This window comes from Bidens hawaiensis, unplaced genomic scaffold (genome assembly GCF_021521415.1).
Source record: "Bidens hawaiensis isolate Kalapana, Puna unplaced genomic scaffold, B.hawaiensis_p1.1 tig00012650_1, whole genome shotgun sequence".
Classification (NCBI taxonomy): Eukaryota; Viridiplantae; Streptophyta; class Magnoliopsida; order Asterales; family Asteraceae; genus Bidens; species Bidens hawaiensis.
This window is the reverse complement of record NW_027492047.1, coordinates 192,988-214,595: the sequence shown is the minus strand read 5'-3', so window position 1 is coordinate 214,595 and position 21,608 is coordinate 192,988. Positions and strand designations below refer to the sequence as shown.

Below are 21,608 nucleotides of genomic sequence, written 5' to 3'. Positions count from 1 at the left end.
CGTAGGATGCACAGTCATCTGTATTAGACAACTAGGACGACACATCATCATTTAATTAACGGAGTTTGTAATCCGTTAGTCGCGACTGGGGGGTTTCAATGTATGTGAAAGTTGGGACTGCTGCCAGCCAAAATGAAAGTTGGGACCACCGCCGGCAAACAAAAAATAGTTGGGACCAATAAAAACCAATTTATTCTCAGCATGTAAGGAACTATAGAATTGTCTTCCCTAGTGACCATCCTCATCTCTGGAGACAACCATTTTCTCACACGATGACCAACAACGTCATAAACTAAGTCGGCTTCGCTAGGAAGACCTTCATCTCCGACCAACCACATTGCCAAAAAACCGAGCATCACAACCTGCCTCTGCCTCTGCCTCTGATCACTAAATTCTACCATTTTTTTATCTCCAACATTTTTTATCCCCAAGTTACCAAATTGGGAAATGAAAAGAACGAGAAATTGGCGATGATAGAGGAGGCAAGTCCGCACACAAAATGGAGTGGCTTTGACGGTTGTTTAGGATTCTAGTAAGGGCAGCAACATATTGTGTGTTCTATGATTGAGAAAGAAAGAGCACAACTTTTATCATCTCATCCAAAACACTAACCGGGATTCCATGATTCACCATCTGAAAGAATCCCCAACTCTCCAACGCATCCTTCACTTGCCCAATCACCTCTTTACGCCGTATAGGATCTTCACTTGCCCGATCTCCTCTTTACGGCGCAAAATCAAATTTTTGAAAAATTAAACTATTAACAAAATGAAATCATACTAATCAATGAATAGAAACATGTTATTATAAGAAAGTTAAGTAAACCAATCACATAGTATATTTTTTTATATATATAAACATCTAACTACATACATGTATCAAACAAAATAAAATTATGATGCCGATTACCGACCATCAATATTAATGGGTGTGGCTAAACGTACCCTCTGGTTGTTTGTCATACCCCTTGGAAAAACTAACTTTCATATTACCCATTTAAATCATATAATTACCAAATTAGCACAAAAATAAGAATTTCATATTATTTTTTTTACAAGTTGCGGTTTTTATGATTTCGAGTTTAGGGTTAGGGTTTAGGGTTTAGGGTTTGGGTTTAGGGTTTAGGTTTTCGGTTTCGGGTTTTGGGTTTAAGGTTTAGGGTTCGGGTTTAAGGTTTTAGGTTTTCGAGTTTCGGGTTTATTTTGTAAAAGATAAAGAGGTAAAATAAGGATATTATAAATATATATACTATTAAAATTAAAAAAATATATATTATAAATATTTACAATATTAATACTAAAAAAATAAATTAATAGTAATACTTGATAGTTTTTAATTTGATATGTGTAGTAGAGATTATTAAGTGAAAAAAAATGTTGTAGGGACTAAATATGTATATAAGTAATGTTAAGAGGTAATAGTAATTTATTTAATAAGTTAAGGGCGGTGTATATTTAGTAAAAATGATGTAAAGGAGGAGGGGGTATGTAGCAACACCCATATTAATTGGTTTTTAAAGTCACAATTTTTATACATTTAATATGGTGCCAACATGTTAAAAAAATATTTTTATAGAATTTAGAGATTTTTATAATCCGTAATATTTTCAAGAATGATTTAATTTTTAGTTCATGAATTTTCCTTTCAAGTAATATTTACGCCTAAACAACCCTTTTTAGAGTTTTATATATCTTGTAGTTTGCTTATTTTTTTTTCACAGTTTAGATTTACATTAATTTCAAACAATATTCTTATTAAAGATAATTGCGAAGCGCGGATATAACCACTAGTTACATTACATGTTACATATGAACATAAAATAACAATTTTAACTAAGAGAGATTGATAACTCCCATAATGGCTTCTCAACAGATTAGATTTTGAAGTGCAAAAGGGGAGAGAGTCCTTTTCCCCCGTAATAAGCTGTGTATTCTTTCGGTGCTGTGCCTCTATACTTGGCTGGATTATCTTCTGAAAGCAACTCGGCTATGGGTTCATACACCTTTGACGTATCCATCATACCCGTCGTAAAAAATGATGCCACCGATACTCTTGGCCCAACCTTGTTTGCCACCACTTTGTGTTTTGAACTAACAAACTTGTCGTTCGTAATTAGCTGCAAAATTCCAATGGATTTATATTAAGACATATGCTTTTAACTTCTAAGAATAAATCTCAATTTCGAATATATTTGATTCGCATTAAAAAATTAATGACTAGCAATGAAGTGTGAGATAACAAGTATATATATACACTATGATAGACCAATAAATAAAATGACATTGAAGCTTGAAACTTAGAGAGAGAAAGAGAGATGCCTGCAAATAGTCTCCAGCGTTCACTACAAGAGCTCCTGGTATAGGAGGAACATCAATCCATTGATTCTGATAAAAGATCTTGAGGCCGCCAATAAGATCTTGTAGAAGAATAGTGATAAAATCATTATCGGTATGGTCTCGGGTACCAGCTGTTAGTTCAGGTTGTGGGCAAGAAGGATAATACTGGCCAACAACAGAAAGTCCAGCCGCACATCCCATGTCGAAAAGATGATTGGGATCAAGACCAAGAGCCTCTGACATTAACTCGAATAGACAAACCACAAGTTTCGTCACTTGTTTCGAATACTCCAACAAAATATCTCTACAACAATATCCCAATCAAATAAAATATTCAATGGTTAAACTTAGTTAGCTCTTATATATGGTTGAATTCAAGTTTACAAACAATAAAGTTATTTCAGTTTACTCATTAATAATTCATTTTGGCTTATAAATATTTGTTATTTATACTTAAATTCACTATGTCAATAAGATGGATAAGACACAATCTACGAATTTATTTTTCATCGATTGACCAAAAACCATTTTGGACTTTAATCCACCAAACTCACTAATTAGTCAGTAGGTAGAGAATTATTGATGTTTTATTAATCTAATGGTATACGGACAAATAAGGCACTTATAATATAACCATGTCTCTATTGAGCGGTGGTTGCACATATGTAGCATATATTGATTTGATTGAAAACCTCAAAAAAGGGTTGTTAAATATAGATTAAAAAGTACTCTTCAGATCAAATATAACCAACTTTAATAAATGTGAGAAGCACACAAATAAAATGAATAATTATGCTAATACTAAAATAGGGTTTGGATCAAATACAAATGACTTTTATCATGAGAACTATACAACTAACTAGAGTAATTATGATTACTCAAGAAATTTTAAACTAGAGTAATTATTATTATATTATATTATTTTTAATAACATAATTATTATAGTTCAAAACTGTAATTACTTTAATTATTTGTATGTTTGCTATGTTTATATTATTTGTACCGAATATATTATTATTATTATTCTATAGTTTTTGAACTTGAGTAATTATTATAACCCTACCATCTTTTTTGTAGTATAATAACTCTAGTTCAAAATTGTATAGTTACATTAATTATTCTAACTATTTTATACTTATAGTATATTAATTTTATTTGTATCAAATTACACCCCTTAAAAAGTAAAACCTGCAAACTGGTGGCAATTCGTGTGGTTGGGGAGAGTTCGGAGCCATGAAGCAGTAACAACTGTCTCGCCAGTTAGCCACATGTGTAGCAGATATGTCAAAGTTACTGAGGTACACGAACCTAGTCTTCCCGCTCAAATCCCGTTTGTACCACTGCTTCTTCACCTCAGTATCTTGCTCATGAAAATCCCTCACTCCTTTTAACATCTCCTCCAAAACATTAACCGGCATTCCATGATTCACCATCTGAAAGAATCCCCAGCTCTCAAACGCGTCCTTCACTTGCCTGATCACCTCTTTACGACGTATAGGATCTTCATTGATTCTTTCAAGGTCTATGGTTGGAAGAGTTGGTTGTGGTTGTTGGGAGGTGAGGTTTTCAGGTGAAGATAGACGGAATATTCGAGGGACTTCAGTTACTCCGGAATTAACAAGACCTTTGACGCCGGATTTGGTTTCGTCGAAAGCTATGAGCTCCGCTTTACGGTCATAGTCCGGTTGGATTGATGTGTCACTAAGGACCATTTTTCTTGTGATCTTGGAAAAGGAAAGCTTGAATTGATGTATAAATGATGAGTTTCTAATTTTAGTGTATCATATCATATTTATAATCATAACGTGGTCGAATTGTTCATTAGAAAAATAGGAGTTTTGTTTCCTTCTAAATAAAAAAAGAACAAATGAAAATAAAACATATTATTTGACATGAGATCGAAGTCTCACTCAAATATAAACCAAAAACAATAAGGGTATGTTTGGTATGAGATAATAGAAAGAATGAGAGAATGTAATGGACAATGGAATTAAATGGTCAAAGGAATTAAATGAATCATTATCGTTCCATTATCTTGTTTGGTTACCACATAAGAATGAAATGAATCATCATTTTATTATTATTATTTTATTAAATAGTAAACTATACACACATAATATTTTGTCAATTAATGGAATTTAATGGAATGGTAATAACATAATACGATATAATAATAAAAGTATAATAACATTATAATTTAATAATAATAATGATGATAATAATAATAATAATAATAATAATAATAATTGTTAATCATTTTCCATTCTATTCCTTGAAGGATTTTTTTTTTTATTTAGACCTTTTTTTAATCAACATTAAATCAGTTTGTTACACATATAAAAACTAATCGAGCAAGATCTGGATAACGGGTAAGCGAGTAACAAGATGCGCTGTTATTCCCCTTTTGAATCGCAAAGCCTATTCTACTAAATATAAACCCCTTGATTCCTCAGGCTCTGCGAGTCACTGTGGACCACCTTCTGTACCCACTCTAAAAACTCGGGAGCTAGGGATCCAAATATGTCGAAGGCAAATGGAATGAACACGTGCTGATTCCAAAACACGCTGCCTCATGCAAAATGTTATATATATAGGAATTTCATTCCTTAGAAATGATTCATTCCATTGATGAATGACAACCAAACTTGTTTGATTCCATTCATTTGGAATGATCCATTCCATTACGCCTATCATTACTTCATACCAAACACTACCTAATAAATAACGGTAAATGAGTATCGAACACAACGAGTTTGTGGGAATGTGTTTACTAAGTAGCTCCTAAATTAATAAAATTAAAATCAAAATGCCAAAATGTAATCTCAAAGTTTTGTTTAATTGAAATTAACTAGCAAATAACTAAGAAGTTTGTAACCCATTAAGAGCAAGAGTGTTCCTTCCGGGGTCTAGGTTTTATATGAACAATCAAGGTTAATGTATATGCAATTGTTTGTGATAAAGGGACCAAGTACTCGGATTACTAGAACACAAGGTTATCACCCGATGATAATTAATATAGCCAACCCAAATCCGTCCCATTAAATCTCGATTGCTAGTGATACCATGAACGTATGGTTCATAACACAGATCAAACAATATTAACAAACTACAAACAATCACACAAATACCATAATAATACTAAGCACGAATGATTAGATTACTACTACAGAAACTAAAGAACATTAGCGTCGTCGTTCACAATAAAACATTACATCCGGGAAGAACAAAAAGAAAATTAGCCACTCATTGTTTAGATGACCATATCAACATCTAATTTGAAATCTACATATGAAATAGCTTCAATCCTCCCTTAGAAATCACCAAAAATATTTTTCTTAACCCTAAAAATCGCCTCCCGCCGGTTATAGTTCGGAAATATGACAAAAGATTATGAAATAAAGCAAAAATCGTCATCGGTATCCGGCCTCCAGCAACTACCATAGCTTATGGTAACATCTACGGTGGCCACCTTCTATGCTACAGTGTTCTTGAGTGAAATCTACCGTAGCTTACGGTAGCGCCCAACTTTTTCTTTGCTCATTGTCTTTTTCACTCACTTCTTCCACTTGATTTCTTTTCCGCTTTTTCGTCATGCTTCCTCCTAGCATCCTTTATGCTCCTTGTACCTATCATGACAAAGTACACCGTAGTCATCCAATTCCTTAAAATTAAACAATTAAGCATACGGTGATTATTATATTTATGACAATTAAGGGTCCTCCTATTGTCCACCTGCCATTATCTACTGCGATGGATGAACGGAAATATGATGTTATCGTCACCACATACTTATTTTGATGTATAATTCGGTATAAATTTTATTTAAAACCGAATTGCTCTATGTTTCAACGTACTTTTTATTAAATTCTGAATGGGGTCAAATACCGTATTTCTTTACTTGTTTTTTTTAAATAAGTCAATTAATAGAAACATGTTATTATAAGAAAGTTCAATACAATAATCACATAGTTCTTTTTTATATGAAAATTTTTTTAAGAACGGCGATTTCTTGTATTTAAGCTATTGCACTTTATAAATTTGGAGAACACTGTTGCCCCCACAGTGGACAGAGTATGTTGTCTTAACCGGGTCCACACTGGCTATCAGAGTTTGGCTTAGGTGTTCCCCGGGAAATCATACCGCCGGCTGCCACTTAACAGCCGTTGTGCCACCACAGGAGCGTAACTCTCTTGCGTAACACACGGTGGGACGAAAACTCGGATGGGCTCAGGGTTCAAACTGACAACCTTTGCATAAGGCTTAGCTCAAATCATTCATTACTAATATACACCAAAGTGAAACAAGTGAGATTTAAACTTGAGTCTCCATTGAAAAATCTAAGCCTTCAACCACTAGGACCCAAGTAGAGAATTAAACATCTAAATAACATACATGTATCCATCAAAATAAAATTATGATGCTGATGGTCAATATTTAATAGGTTTTTAAAGTCACAATTTTTAGGTGCCAACATGTTAAAAATATATTTTTATAAAATTTAGAGGTATATTTAGAAGCCCGGGATATTTTTCTACTCCAACAATTGTTAGTTCATGAATTTTCTTTTCAAGTAATATTTACGTTCAAACAACCTCTTTTGGAGTTTTATATATCTTGTAGTTTGCTTTTTCTTTTTCACGGTTTAGATTTAAATTTCAAACTATATTCAAGTTTTATTAAAGATCATTGTGAAGCGCGTATATAATACATAAAGGGTATGTTTGACAAAACTAGCTACTAGCTGTAGATGGAAGCTCGTGGCTGGTGGCTTGAAGCCAGTAGCTGTAGCTGTAGCTGTAGCTGGTAGCTTGTGGATGTAGCTATTTTAGATCTATTTAGATGTTTTGACAGAGTAGAGCTTTTAATAAAATGTATAAAATTACTAAAATAGGCATAACTAAATATAATAATAGTAAAGGTATTTATTTTGAAAGATTATTTAAGTAAATTAAAATACTAAAAGTTTGTAGCTTTTCTAAACGCTACTAGCAGAAACTTTAAGCTTTAAGTTTTTTCTCCTAACCTAAAAGCTTCAAGCTTCTTTAACAAACCAAGACTTTTAATTATGAGTTTTTTTTCTTAAAAACTTAAAGCTTAAGCTCATAAAAGCTTCCTGCCAAACATACTCAAAATAACACTTTTAACTCATACATATTGATAACTCACGAAATGGCTTCTCTACATATCATTTTTGAAGTGCAAAAGGGGAGAAGTGCATGAGGTCCTTTCCCCGTAATAATCTATGTATTCTTTCAATGTTGTGCCCCTATACTTTCTCTTCTAAAAGCAACTTCATTCACCTTTGATGTCTCCATCGCACCCGTGGAAAAGAATGACGCCCCAATACTCGTGGGTCAACCTTGTTTGCTACCACTTTGTGTTTTGAACCGACAAACTTGTCGTTTGTAATTAGTTGCAAAATCCCAATGGACATGGATTTGTATTATGATGACAAGCACTGAAGTGTGGGATAACAAGTTTATACTATAATTGACCAATAAATAAAATGGCACTGAAGCTCAAAACTTAGAGAGAGAGAGAGAGATGCATATAGATAGCCTCCGACGTTCACTACAAGAGCTCCCGGTATAGGAGGAAAATCAGTCCCTTGATTATGATAAAAGATCTTGAGGCCGCCAATATAATCTTGTAGAAGAATAGTGAGAAAATCATTGTAGGTATGGTTAGGTTGTGGGCAAGAAAGATAATATTGGCCAAGAATAACAAATCCATCCACACGTCCCATGTTCAAAAGATGATTGGGGATCAAGGCCAAGAGCCTCTAACATCAACTTGAATAGACAAATCGCAAGTTTCATCACTTGTTTCAAATACTCAACAAAATCTCTTTACAACAATATCCCAATCAAACAAAATATTCAATGGTTAAACTTAGTTAGCTTGCATATGTGGTTGAATTAAAGTTTACAAACAATAATTGTTTTTCAGTTTTCTCATTAATAATTCATTTTGGCTTATAAATATTTGTTAGATTTTATGTTGTCGTTGAAGTTGAGCTCTGTATTCATCCACTAATATTATGTCATGCAATGCTGACTAGATACTGACTGGACACTCGCTAAAGTCACTTTTAAAGCCACCTGAGCCTGTTGTGGTCCAGGCGAGCGGTGGCTTCAATGAATTATCAAATTTATTTATTTATTTATTTTTTTCTTCTACCAGGTGAGCGGTGGCTTCAACGAATTATCAAATTTATTTATTTATTTATTTTTTTCTTCTAACTTTGGAAACTAACAACTAATATTACATTAAAATAAAAATATTAACAAATAATTAGTCTAGTACAAGATTATCGGGACGTCTAGCCCACAAATTCTCGACCAACTCATGACGAATGTTTCCTTGGACCTCGCAGTTCTTGAGATATAAGACGTTTTGGAATTTTTCATCATCGGTGATTATCGATTTGGGTCATGAGACGTCACCTTGGTAGTTATGACAAATAGCCATACCTTGGTCCTTAAGAACCATGCTATGTAGAATTATACAAGTATAGACGACATCCTTTGTTTTCTCCCTTAACCAAAACCGTAGTAGCCTCGAAATCAAATGAATTTTTTTTCTTTAGAACTCCAAATGCATTTTCAATATCTTTACGTGCCGATTCTTGCTTCTTCTTAAAGTACTTCCGTTTGTCTTCAACCGGAGATGCATAAGCTTGAATTAGCGTCAACCACTCGTTATAAATCCTATCAATTAGGTAGTAGCCATGCTTGAATTGAATCTCGTTCACATAAAACGATTGAGTTGACTCAACCCCGTCATGATGTCATCAAATATCGGTGAATGTACGATAACATTTATGTCGTTATTTGACCCGGCAACACCAAAAAATGCATGCCAGAACCAAAGATCATGGGACGTCGCTGCCTCAAGTATAATATTGGGCCGGGATGATCACTTCGGTGGAACTGACCTCGCCAGGCTGTAGGACGCATATCCCATCCAACATGCGTTGCTACTGAGCACTCCGGGGAAACCATGTTTTTCACCGTGCACCTCATATATGCGTTGGATATCATACAAAGTTGGTTTGCGCAAATATCTCCGTGAGTAAATCGATATGATCCTATGTATAAACATTGTCAAGTAAACCATCAAACAATATATAAAATATAACTAAACGAAACATATATGTATATTTGTATACCTTGACAAAAAATATGAAGTGAGTCTCGCGAAACTTTTTAAAACATTTCTAGGTATCATCCATTGCGTCTGAGAAATTCCATACACTAGTTGACGAATAGCAGCTGTACATTTTTTGATGATCGAGAAACCCGGTCTGCATCTTGCATCTTCTCTTTGTTGAAAAAAAGGATAGCGATCTGACAAATCATTTCATAAATGCATGAATAGTTGTCTACTCATTCGAAACCGCGCCTAAAATGATCTTCGTCATAAAGGGGATCGGGGCTAAAATAGTGACATAACCAAGTTTCCGCCCACTCGATCACGACGAAGAGGTGGTTGTCTTGTTAGTCTTTCTCGTCTATGAAACCGTTCAGCCAACAGGTTAGCTGTTATTCTCCCGGCTTAAAAAATAAGGCCGTCTTCCTCGAATAGTCAGACGAAGAAAAGGAATTCCATTGAATTTTTTTGTTTATAATTGGGTGTATTGGAGAGAAATGAGTAGAATGGATGAGTATTTTTTGTAGGTTTTTTTGTGTGCGAAAGTGTTTGTTATGTAGCTAAATATAGAAAACAAAAAGAAAATTAATGCTATAACGGTCACATGCATATTCCTCAAAAAAATTCCATTCTCAACATTCCTTCATTCACCGAGACTCCACTCGTGGCAGGGTGTTGCGGTGTTCGCCAACAACGTGGGTCGCGCCAGCCACTCGCGACGCCCATGAATGGACAACAACAGTATGGCCTTAACATGTTTTGTGTACTATATAGGTAGACACAAATCAACCTGTTACTTGTTAAGTATCTGATTATATTTTTTATAAATAAAATATCATCATCGTACTCAGTATATCCCACCAATAGCAAAGCTATGGTAGGGTCTGAGGAGGGTAAGATGTAGACAGCCTTACCTCTACCCCATAGAGATAGAGAGGCTGCTTCCGGTGAAACCCCGGCTCGATAGTAGTTTTGCATCAAGCCTTGGACATAAGGCACATAGCACTCAGTCATCAGGACACCGACTAATCGGTGCATGTACCCTTGTCTTTTAGCTATCAACGCCACCACATGATGTCTGATTAACCTTCCACCACATTTATAAATAAAATATATAATATGTAATATGAAAATGACTAGATGAAAGGTTAATCGAGTTGTGAAAACCATAAAAACTCATTTCCATGGTCCATGTGATGCCACATAGGTGGTTTAATTGTTTAATGTATTATAATGAAAATGACATTAAGGTAATTCACTATACTCTCTTTTATCTCTCTCATGTACATCCAAGATCTTATCCCAAGATCTCTCATATGATATAAACTTGCTTTGATAATTATACGTGTGAATAACGACTTAAACCTAATTCATGTTATTCCATAACAATTAAAGAAAGTAATATGCATAACTTCATGATCTTCGCTAAAAAATTATTTTATTTTAGCAAGTTGGTTTATATTAAGTATTCATAAGATAACCCACTTTAAAAATGAGACAATCCCTTAATTTACTAAGTGAATTGCCCTAAATTTTTTTTATTTTATTTTTTTTTGTAAAAATAGCATTTACATCATACTTATAATACAAATTAAAATTAGTTGAGTTGTAAAAGATCATCCTTGAATTAACCCACACAACTCTTGGATAATTATAGAACTTTTGTAATAATCACCCAAAGCTGTTACACACTCACTTGACAAGTAATCTACCAATTTTAGTGGATTAACATGAAGAATCCGTGTACACATCATTGTTGACATTCCCATTTTAGTGATGATTAATTACTACTAATACCCATTTGATCCATGCTTATATTAGGATTCATGTTTTTTTCTCAACCAGACTTTACAAGAATGGCAGTTTCTTAACTTATCATCAAGCTCGGTACTTGGTGTCTCTTTTAAATTTTATAATCCAAGCCTCACAAGAGTGGTAGTTCTCCGGCTTATCGTCAAGCTCGACACTTGGTGTATCTTTTAAGAGTATCTTAGCATTCCTCATCAAGTGATAATTACAACATAACATTTACTTTTTATAAACCGATCACATTTATAACCTATATTATTAAACTTTAGTTAAGATTCATTATAAGCCAAGGTGATGCTATGAAAGCTTAGCCAATACTAAGTATAATGTTATACATTAAAGTAATATATACAAACATGATCAAATTAGAACAATCTAACCAAATTGGATGACTAGTCTTTGATGTTGATGAATTCTTTCAAAAGCTTAATCTCCTTGATCTTCAAAAGGTGGATGGATAGGATAAATCCCATATATATAGTGGTGAAAGAAGGTGGGCGAAGTGTATTAAGTGTTATTCTGGTTGATGGTGTACTGAATATGGTGGATGAACATTTAATTTATAGGCTCAGCAGGGTACTTAGTACGGCCTGTGTTGACATGGGCACATCCCTGTTGATTATTTTATCTGATATTCTTAAATGCTCATTTTCAAAAAGTACACAAGGAGAGTTTTATCTGGACACGACCGTGTTGACTCTGGACACGGCCATGGTGAGTCTAGAAGCTTCTATTTTGTCTTTTCTGTTTTACTGCCAACAGGGGGTGTGTTGATGTCAACATGGCCCGTGTTTTCGTTAGTTTTGTCTTTTCCTCTTGTACTTTCATCATGGGGTGTGTTGGTGTCAACATGAGCCATGTTGTAACTTCTGAATTTTGTCTTTTTCTTGTATGCTTGTAACATGGCCATGCCTTGCTTCACCAAGTGGTGTGTTAAGTTAGTTTTCACAGTTTTTCTTTGTTTCTCTTTGTATATGGGCTCGTTTTATTCTTTAGAGTTATATTTACCTAGAGATAGAAATTATAAACATTAGTGGTTATTTATTATAATATTATTGTCGATATTGCATCATTTTGGAGATATTTTAGCCATGAAGGACGCATAATTTTTTATACATCAAATCTCCTCACACTAAAGGCTACTTATTTACCATTAAGAGACTATGAATCGATAAAAGGTAGCATCTTAATAACCATTAAGAGACTACCAAACACCTCCTTAATTTATAGCAGCCAAAACGACTAATCTCTTATTGTAAGTCAAGATAATGACTTCTTTGAACCTATTTCCAAAATATTTTTGGATTCATACTTGTTAGTGTCGGCTTTAATAAGAGTAAACTAAAGTTAGGGCATTAGCCCTTCAATTAAAACCAAAGTTAGAATAAAAACATACTGAATGATGAAATTAACCTTAAGTTATTTGAAAAGACAAACGTATTTGTGGTTAGTTATTTTGCTTTGTAGAACAATAAAAATTAAAAAAGGCTCTAAATTCTCATTTCGTTTTAGGCCTTTATAGATTTGGGCAAACCCTAATACCTATTAAGAAATTGTATGCTTTTATAGTTTTTAATCTCTTAGCACATGTATTTGTTATATTGTTTAAATTTTATAGCAAATGAATTTTACGTCATTTATTGTATTGCTTAGTTAAGTTCGATAGCACATTTTAATGGGAATTTTCTTTGGTTTGCTAACTAACAACGTTGTAAATCGGGTAGCAGGTGCTCCTTCCGAGGTCGAGAGTTCAAATAATGCAGTAAGAAGATCAGGTAAATTTATAGTAGTTTAGTAGTTAAAAATTATTGTAAATCTAAAAATGGTATGTATTCATCTCAAACTTAATGATGTCTTTATTCTATTTCTTCATTAATAATCGTCTACATTGTTAATTCAGGTTGTGGATAGCTATTTGCAAATACATTATACTTACAATACACCAACCAATCGATTTAACAAAATTCTAACGAAAATTACACCAAAACTATAAAAATGTATCAAAATATATTACAATACCATATGATTCAAAACGAATTACAGCTTTAACCCATTGGTATGATTCTTAAATGACTTTTAAATAGGTTAGATCATGAAATGGAAAATGGTTGATATGTCATCAAGTCCTTTTTGTCCTAAAATAATTTACGTACTCTTTAATTGTTATGCCCCTATACTTGGTCGGGGTATCTACTGAAAGCAACTCACTAACTGGTTCATACACCTTCGATGTCTCAACCGGCCCCGTGGTAATGAATAATACCACCGGTACTCTTGGCCCAACCTTATTTGCCACCGCTTTGTGTTGCGAGCTCACAAACTTCTTGATTTATAATAAGACACTATGTTGTTAACTTCTAAAAGAAAAATCTTAGTTTCGTATATTTTTCATTCTTGTTATACTAACCAACTAAGCATGAGATACCAAGTTTATAACATAATAAACCAATAAAACAACATTGAAGCTTGCAACTTAAGAGAGATGCATGCAGATAATCTCCGGTGTTCACTATAAGAGCTCATGTTATATGAGGAATGTCAATCCATTGATTCTGATAACAGACCTTGAGGCCACCAATATGGTCTTGGAGAAGAATAGTGATAAAGCCATTGCCAGTATGATCTCGGGAGCCTCAGGTCGGGGACAAGTAGGATAATAATGGCCAAAAAAAGAAAGGTTGTCCGCACATCCCATGTCAAAGGGCGATTGGGTTGAGCCCAATGGAACCCCAAAAGGCACAAACGGACCCTCAAAGGCATAAATGGAACCCCAAAAGGCAAACAAGGACCCTAAAAGGCACAAAGTGACCCCAAAAAGGCACAAACATAGTCAAAATGGACAAAAAGACTCAAAAGACACAAGCGGAGCCCAAAAGGCACAAACTGAGCCCAAAAGGCACAAATGGAGCCCAAAAGACACAAACGGGCCCCAAAATGCACAAATGGAGCCCAAAAGGAACAAACTGAGTCAAAAGGCACAAGTGAAACTCGAAAAGCATAAACGGACCCCAAATGGCACAAACAGAGACAAAAGGCATAAACGGAGTCAAAAGGCACAAACGGAGCCCAAAGGCATAAACAGAGTCAAAAGGCACACATGGAGCCTAAAAGGCAGAAACCTCAAAACTTTCAAGCCCCAATAGCGATAACCTCATAGTCACTATCCCTTGGCAGCGCGTAAACTCTCAAAATGCACAAACGGACCCCAAAATGCACAAACTGAGTCAAAAGGCACAAATGAAACCCGAAAAGCATAAACGGACCCCAAATGGCATAAACGGAGTCAAAAGGCACAAACGAAGCCCAAAAGGCATAAACGGAGTCAAAAGGCACACACGGAGCCCAAAAGGCAGAAACCTCATAACTTTCAAGCCCCAATAGCGATAACCTCATAATCACTATCCCCTTGGCAAGGCGTAAACTCTTAGCCCTGTCTAGTATGGAGTTATGGACAACTTTGGCATCTTTTGCTATTTTTGGATGCTTTTGCATCTTTTATTTGTTTTTTCTCTTTTTTTTTTCTTTTTTTTAGATAATACCCTAAATATATAACACCCTTTTAACTGAGTGTTTCTTAACGCTCACTTTTACAACAACGTAGCTTATTCTTGATTTCGAATATACCGTTGTGAAGTTTTTTTAACTACGTTTAAATATTATTCAAATTTTATTAAAAATTGATGCATTGCCTGTTGTGAAACACGGGCCTTTAATCTCAACTTACACTTATTACATATGAATATATGATGAACATAAAATAACAGCTTCAATTCGTAGTGATGGACAAGGCTTAAAATGACTTCCAATCAGCTTAGATTGTGAAGTGTAAAAGGGCAGAAGTGCCATCAAGTCCCTTTTCCCTGTAATAATCTGCGTATTCTTTTATTGTTATACCTCTATATTTTGCTGGATTATCTTTTGAAAGCAACTCAGCGATTGGTTCATACACCTTAGATGTCTGAATCAGACCCGTGGTGAAGAATGAAGCCACCGATACTCTTGGCCCGGCCTTGTTTGCCACCACTTTGTGTTGCGAACTCACGAACTTGTCGTTTGTAATCAACTGTAAAATACCAATGCATTTATATTTAGAGACTATGCTTTTAACTTCAAAGAATAAATCTCATTTTCAATATATTTGATTGGCATTAGAAGTTTTAACTGCATCAATGAAGTGTGAGATACCAACTTTATACTATAATAGACCAAAAAATAAAATGACATGAAGCTTAGAGAGAAAGAGAGATGCCTGCAAATAATCTCCGGCATTCACTACAAGAGCTCCTGGTATAGGAGGAACATCTGTCCATTGATTCTGATAAAAGATCTTGAGGCCGCCGATATGATCTTGCAAAAGAATGGTGATAAAATCATTGTCGGTATGGTTTGGGGTGCCTATTGTTAATTCAGGTTGTGGGCAAGAAGGATAATAATGACCAAGAACAGCAAGCCCATCCGCACATCCCATGTCCAAAAGGTGATTGGGATCAAGCCCAAGAGCCTCTGACATCAGCTCGAATAAACAAACCCCGAGTTTCATCACTTGGTTCGAATAATCCAACAAAATCTCCCTACAACAATATCCAAATCAAACAAAATATCAATAACTAAACTTAAGATCTTGTGGTTAAATAAAATTCATAGGACTTTTAGTTCATTTTCACAATATAAAAATATGCTAAAAGTAAATTTATTAAGTCAAACAAATGGATAAGATTCAATCTAAGAATAATGATTTCTCATATAAATATTCATCCATTGACCCAAAACCATTTTGGACTCCGACTCACCTAACCCACTAATCAGTCGGTAGAATATCATTGAAGCTTTTTTATTTAGTCATCTATTTTGGACAAATAAGCCACTTAATATAATGGTATATTAAACAGTGTATGTAATTGTTTACACATATGTACCATATAGATCTTGCCTTGAGATTGATAACTCCTGAAAATAAGTATTTGTATATTATTGCACAACCAAGAATCAATTTACTCAACTGTCACCACATAGGAGCTGATGGATACCCGTAAGTGGGTTAAACTCTAAAGAAAACAAGAAGAAGATAGAATAAGTTTTACTACAAATTTTTCTTCATATTTCAAACAAAATGCTAGTACAATTTATAGAACTTGAAAATGCATGCTAACCTTAGAAAATGGGAAACGTGCAAGACTAATAACTAAAAATGGGAAACATGGAAACGTGAAAGAACAGTTAACAAAAAGCAACTTTCATGCATGACTAATTCAACCCTAACTGACTACATGGAAACGTGGCTTTATGGATAAGGTAGTTGACTCGTATAAGGAGCATTCCCAGCAGCTCCCCTAAATTTACGTAAGAGAGTTTTAGAAATTATAAGATTGGGTTGTGAGCGGTCGTGAGCGAAAATTATAGGGTGCATTGAGAAATGTAGTGATTTTTTGTATATTTGGAGAATACTGTTTGCCCTTATTTATTTTTAATATTTGTTGAATTGGTTGTGAGTAGATGGGAGATATAACTGTAATGATAAAGCTATAAAAAATATTATTTAATTAAACATGAGAGAAAATGTAGTGATTTTTAGTGTAATTATAAATATGAGGATGTGGCTGTCGGGAATGCTAACACATTAATTAAGGGCTTTTTAGACTATAATAACACTCACGTAGGTTGATCGGGATTTTTACACTATAATAAAACAAAAAATTATACTGGGGACTTCTGACCCAAGTATGTCCGCCCCGGTCTACTACTTTATCATTTAATCTTTTATGGAGCTATTGTGATTTGATAGAATACGGATGTATATATATAGCATATATTGATTTGATTGAAAGCCTTTAAAAGGAGTGTTCGTAAGGGTATGTGTAGTGGGCGGTAAAATTGGGTTGCAATTTGGGTTTGGGGGCGAGAACACCGCACCGGTGGGCGACGAGAAATTGTTGCCGGTGTGAGTTTGGTTTTATTATTATATTGTGTGTGTGAGAGAGATATATATATGTATATATAGGACTACAACACCATTACACCCTAAAACAAAAAAATCACTCTTTGCTGACTGGCGTCACATGGTACAAAACGCCCCATTTTGTAGTTCATCCATTACACATAGCCTAAGCATGATCGTTTTTTTATTTTCGCTTATTGAAAAACTATATAGTAAGCAATTAACTGATAGGATGATACGTCAAAACAAATCGACCCATACCTGCAAGTTGGTGGCAACTCGTGTGGTTGGGGAGGGTCCGGAACCATGGTGCAGTAGAACGAGTCGCACCAGTTAGTCACTGGAGCACCATACAAATCAAAGTTGCTATTATACAACCACTAAAATCCCTTGTGTACCACTGCTTCTTCACCTCCGTGTCTTGCTCATGAAAATCAGTCACTCCTTTTATCATCTCATCCAAAACACTAACCGGGATTCCATGATTCACCATTTGAAAGAATCCCCAACGCATCCTTCACTTGCCCGATCACCTCTTTACGACGTATAGGATCTTCATTGATTCCTCCAATGTCTATGGTGGGAAGAGTAAGTTGTGTTTGTTGGGAGTTGAAATATTCCATGGACTTCTGTAACTCCGGAATCAACAAGTCCTTTTACGCCGGTTTTGGTTACGTCGAATGCGATGAGCTCCGCTTTCCGGTCATAGTCCGGTTGGAGAGATGTGCCATTCAGGACCATTTTCTTTGTCACGGGAAGACAAAGTTATTGTGATAAAGAACAAAGTTATTGTGATAAAGAACGAGTAGGTGTATAATATTTATAACGATAATAACGTGTCCGTTTTGTTCACTAGGATAACTATGGAAATTCTTATGCACTATATTTCAAACTAAAATAAATAAATAGATAAATAAATAGAATATATATATATATATGTATATATATGTGTGTGTGGAGAAAAATAGAATACAATAATTGCTTAACGTATATTAGGTACAAGAATACTTATATTCATGAAATCGATCCACGAAATCAGATCACAAGATCTCGAAATCGTCAATACATATCTAATTAATCATTGGTTCACCGAAATAAACAGTTTTGGATCGTTAATCGATCATTTTTTACTTTTCTTCACGAGGACCGTTTTTGAGTGTTTTAGATTTTTGGCTGAGCGTTTTAATTTTTTGGCCGAATGTTTTGAGAGTTTTAGTATTTTTGTCTTTGAGTGTTTTTGTTTTTTGCCTTTAAGTGTGTCACGTACATATCGTACGTTAAGCAAGTATTGTACAATAACCTCACAAATATATATATATATATATATATATATATATATGTATGTTTAATTTATTAAAAGTTGTCTCGTCTAACTAAAAAAATAAAGTTGTGATGTTCAAAAAGATATGACACGCTACATCAATTGAAGCCATAAAATAACGTTTGTATCAATTTGATTCATTACAGTACGGTTTTGGTGCTTGCCATATTACCATAATATATTGTTTTCGATCAATCTACATATTCTAATAAATTAAAATAACTGTAGACACATGTCAGTTTGTGGTTAAGTCTCACCATTTTTTCCCTTCAAAACTAATATATTTCATAGATCAATAAATATTCACTTTCCTTTTACACTCTATTTATATTATATCTATAATATAATTAAATTATTTACTTTTCTTTAAACTCTGTTTATATTATATATCTATACACTTTTATAAATATAAATATCTACTTATTGTACTACTATACATTGTTAAAATATATTTCACAACACAGTTGGTGAAATCCAAAAATCAATAACAAACCGTGTTTGTTAAATATTGAAAGTACAATAACTTTAAATGTTATCATTAACATATTATACTATGTATATTGTTGAATACTGTAAACTTAATTAAATTTGATTGTGACGGGTTAAATGTTGGTAAATAGATCGTTTGGTATAAATTAAATACATTTGGCTCAAATTTGTTACGAGGAAAAAAAGGGTAATCTAAATATTTTAAAAAATTGAGAATGCAAATAGATTTATCGTCAAACCTGTTACGTGTTCAAAGTTTTGAGTTGAAAATGTAAAAAAAATGAAGTTAGAATTTCAAATGTGATTGAGTTTCGAATTTATTTTTAAGGACATTTTTGGAAATAGTAAAAAGATTCGGGATTTTGCACATTGATTAGTTTTTCCATGACTATTAAAATTTAAAACAAAATGATAAACACTTTTGACATGTCACTTCCAGAGTTTCAGGGCTATCAATGCTTATAACTTTTATCAAATTAGAAACATTTGTGTCTGCATTGATTTTTCCTTGAATAGTAATAAGAATGTTGTATGTGAAGCATGTCGTACAAATTATGCTCAAGTGGAGCAAAATATTCACAAAATTTAACGGGTTAACCTGCTTTTTTTTTCAATTGGCAAAGTCGAGAAGCTCCTCAAACTTATCAAAATCTTTTTTATGGTGTAGCTCATAACTATTATTATATGAGAAGTATTATCCGAAATTGGTTCATAACCAAATTTCTTTTAACTATAAATATATGATACTGAGAATAATTTTTCAATAGATAGAATGTTTTTTGGTATGTTTTTGTATGTGCCTTATTTTTTTTATTAAGTTCATTTTTCTTTTGAAAAAATCATTTTGTGATATAAATAAAATCAATTTATGTATACTAATACATACATAAATGTAATACATTTTTCTATATAGATTATGTATTGTTTTATTTGTAACTTAATTATTTAGATTATCCCGTGTGTTACACGGGCTTTAAAACTAGTAAAGTATATATAAGAATATTGACAAAAACAAAACACACAATTGTGTATTTAATTACTTTTAAACGAAAGTTGATTATTATAGAAAAATAAATATAATTGATAAATAAATTAAAAATGAAAATAAAAGAATACAACCCTAAACTATAAGGTGTTAAAATATTAAGGGGATTAATACTATTAATACGAGTTTTTTCTTTTTTAAATTAAAAAAAATATAAAAGAAAAAAAAATGCATCTTATCACCAACGATAGGGGCAAAAACGTCTACCAGAAAGAAACAAAGTGGATATTTGTCATGGATCCGACAAATATGAAGAAACCGGTTTTCGTTCACCTCTAAATCTCTAATCTAAATCTATCAATATAAACAAAGAACTATTATACTTATTATTATATAGATATGTATTATACACAAAACTGTAAAAATTTCAATAATCAACAAATCAAGCTGACTCGTCTAACTTCAAGCTTGAGCTTGAACTAAAGCTAGCTAGCTCGGCTCTCGCTAAGCACTACTACTCTATCCTCCCGCTTTGATATGGTTCATGTTGTATTATTGTATTAATATACTAGCTTTAGAACATGTGTGATGTTTGAGGTGCTTAAAAGAAATACAATTAAGCTAGAGAAATTAAATGATTAAATTATAATTAAAAAACATATTTTATCAAATTAAAAGGTTTTATAAGTTCAAATTATATTTTCTAATAGATTATTCATACGGATACATGGTGTATTCTCAAACAATTTTCTTCAACATCAGAAAAAGATGTAGCTGATGATTTTATAAGCTGTAATTATAATTTATTAATTGATTAGTGAATTATAACAAAAGATATAGATGAAAACTCTATGGATCCATGGATATTGAATGAATATGTGAGAATAAAATGTTATACATTCAAAATATCTTCTTGTCTTTATCATGTTAGACATATAAATATCGTTAATTGACTTTTACCACATTCATCTCCTACACTCAAACGTGTATGTAAATTGATTTAATAAATAAAAAAAGTAGATCTGATTTCATTAAAGATATAAATAACTGATTATATTGACATAAATAACCATATATTTAAATCCATGCAATTTAGGTAATTAGTTATTTGATTAAAAAATTGATTGATACGTTTTGATTAACTGGCATAAATATGTTTTCATTAAAAATAAATAATAGTTTGAGCATCAAATTTATGCTATAAATGAATCTGCAGTTGACATGTGTCTTCAGTTAATTTCTTTTATTAAAATAAGTAGATTACGTATTATGAAGTTTAGCTAAAATCAGATCACCAACATATTTTCTTTTTAACTTGATGCATCTTCCATCCCATGATATCATCTAACAAGTATCAACCGACATATTACTGAATCTCCCCATATGGATTTTTCTTCCTATACCACACTAAACATTTCTTTTTCGACTGATGTCTCCCTAACGATAGTAAACAATAAGCATTCATAAGAACACACAAATTTATTAAGTACAAGATCAAACCTACAAGTAATGTCTTCATTGTACGAGGTTATAACACGTGTCTTAACTTGCACAACATTATCATGATTGTTATGAAAATAA

At 33.2% G+C, this 21,608-nt stretch overlaps 1 protein-coding gene and 1 pseudogene across 2 annotated transcripts; both read right to left on the bottom strand.

Annotated features, from left to right (window-relative positions):
• Positions 1-1,690: 1,690 nt before the first annotated feature.
• On the bottom strand, positions 1,691-4,099 carry LOC143541833 (1-aminocyclopropane-1-carboxylate oxidase homolog 3-like). Its single transcript, XM_077034549.1, has 3 exons — positions 3,525-4,099; positions 2,319-2,640; positions 1,691-2,116 (listed from the first exon to the last, which is right to left on the bottom strand). The coding sequence occupies exons 1-3, from the start codon at positions 4,046-4,048 to the stop codon at positions 1,874-1,876; spliced, it is 1,089 nt and encodes a 362-aa protein (XP_076890664.1). The 5' UTR covers positions 4,049-4,099; the 3' UTR covers positions 1,691-1,873.
• Positions 4,100-14,883: 10,784 nt separating this feature from the next.
• LOC143541832 (1-aminocyclopropane-1-carboxylate oxidase homolog 1-like) lies at positions 14,884-17,998 on the bottom strand (annotated as a pseudogene). Its single transcript, XR_013136811.1, has 3 exons — positions 17,494-17,998; positions 15,547-15,868; positions 14,884-15,360 (listed from the first exon to the last, which is right to left on the bottom strand). The product of XR_013136811.1 is annotated as a 1-aminocyclopropane-1-carboxylate oxidase homolog 1-like (transcript).
• Positions 17,999-21,608: the final 3,610 nt, after the last annotated feature.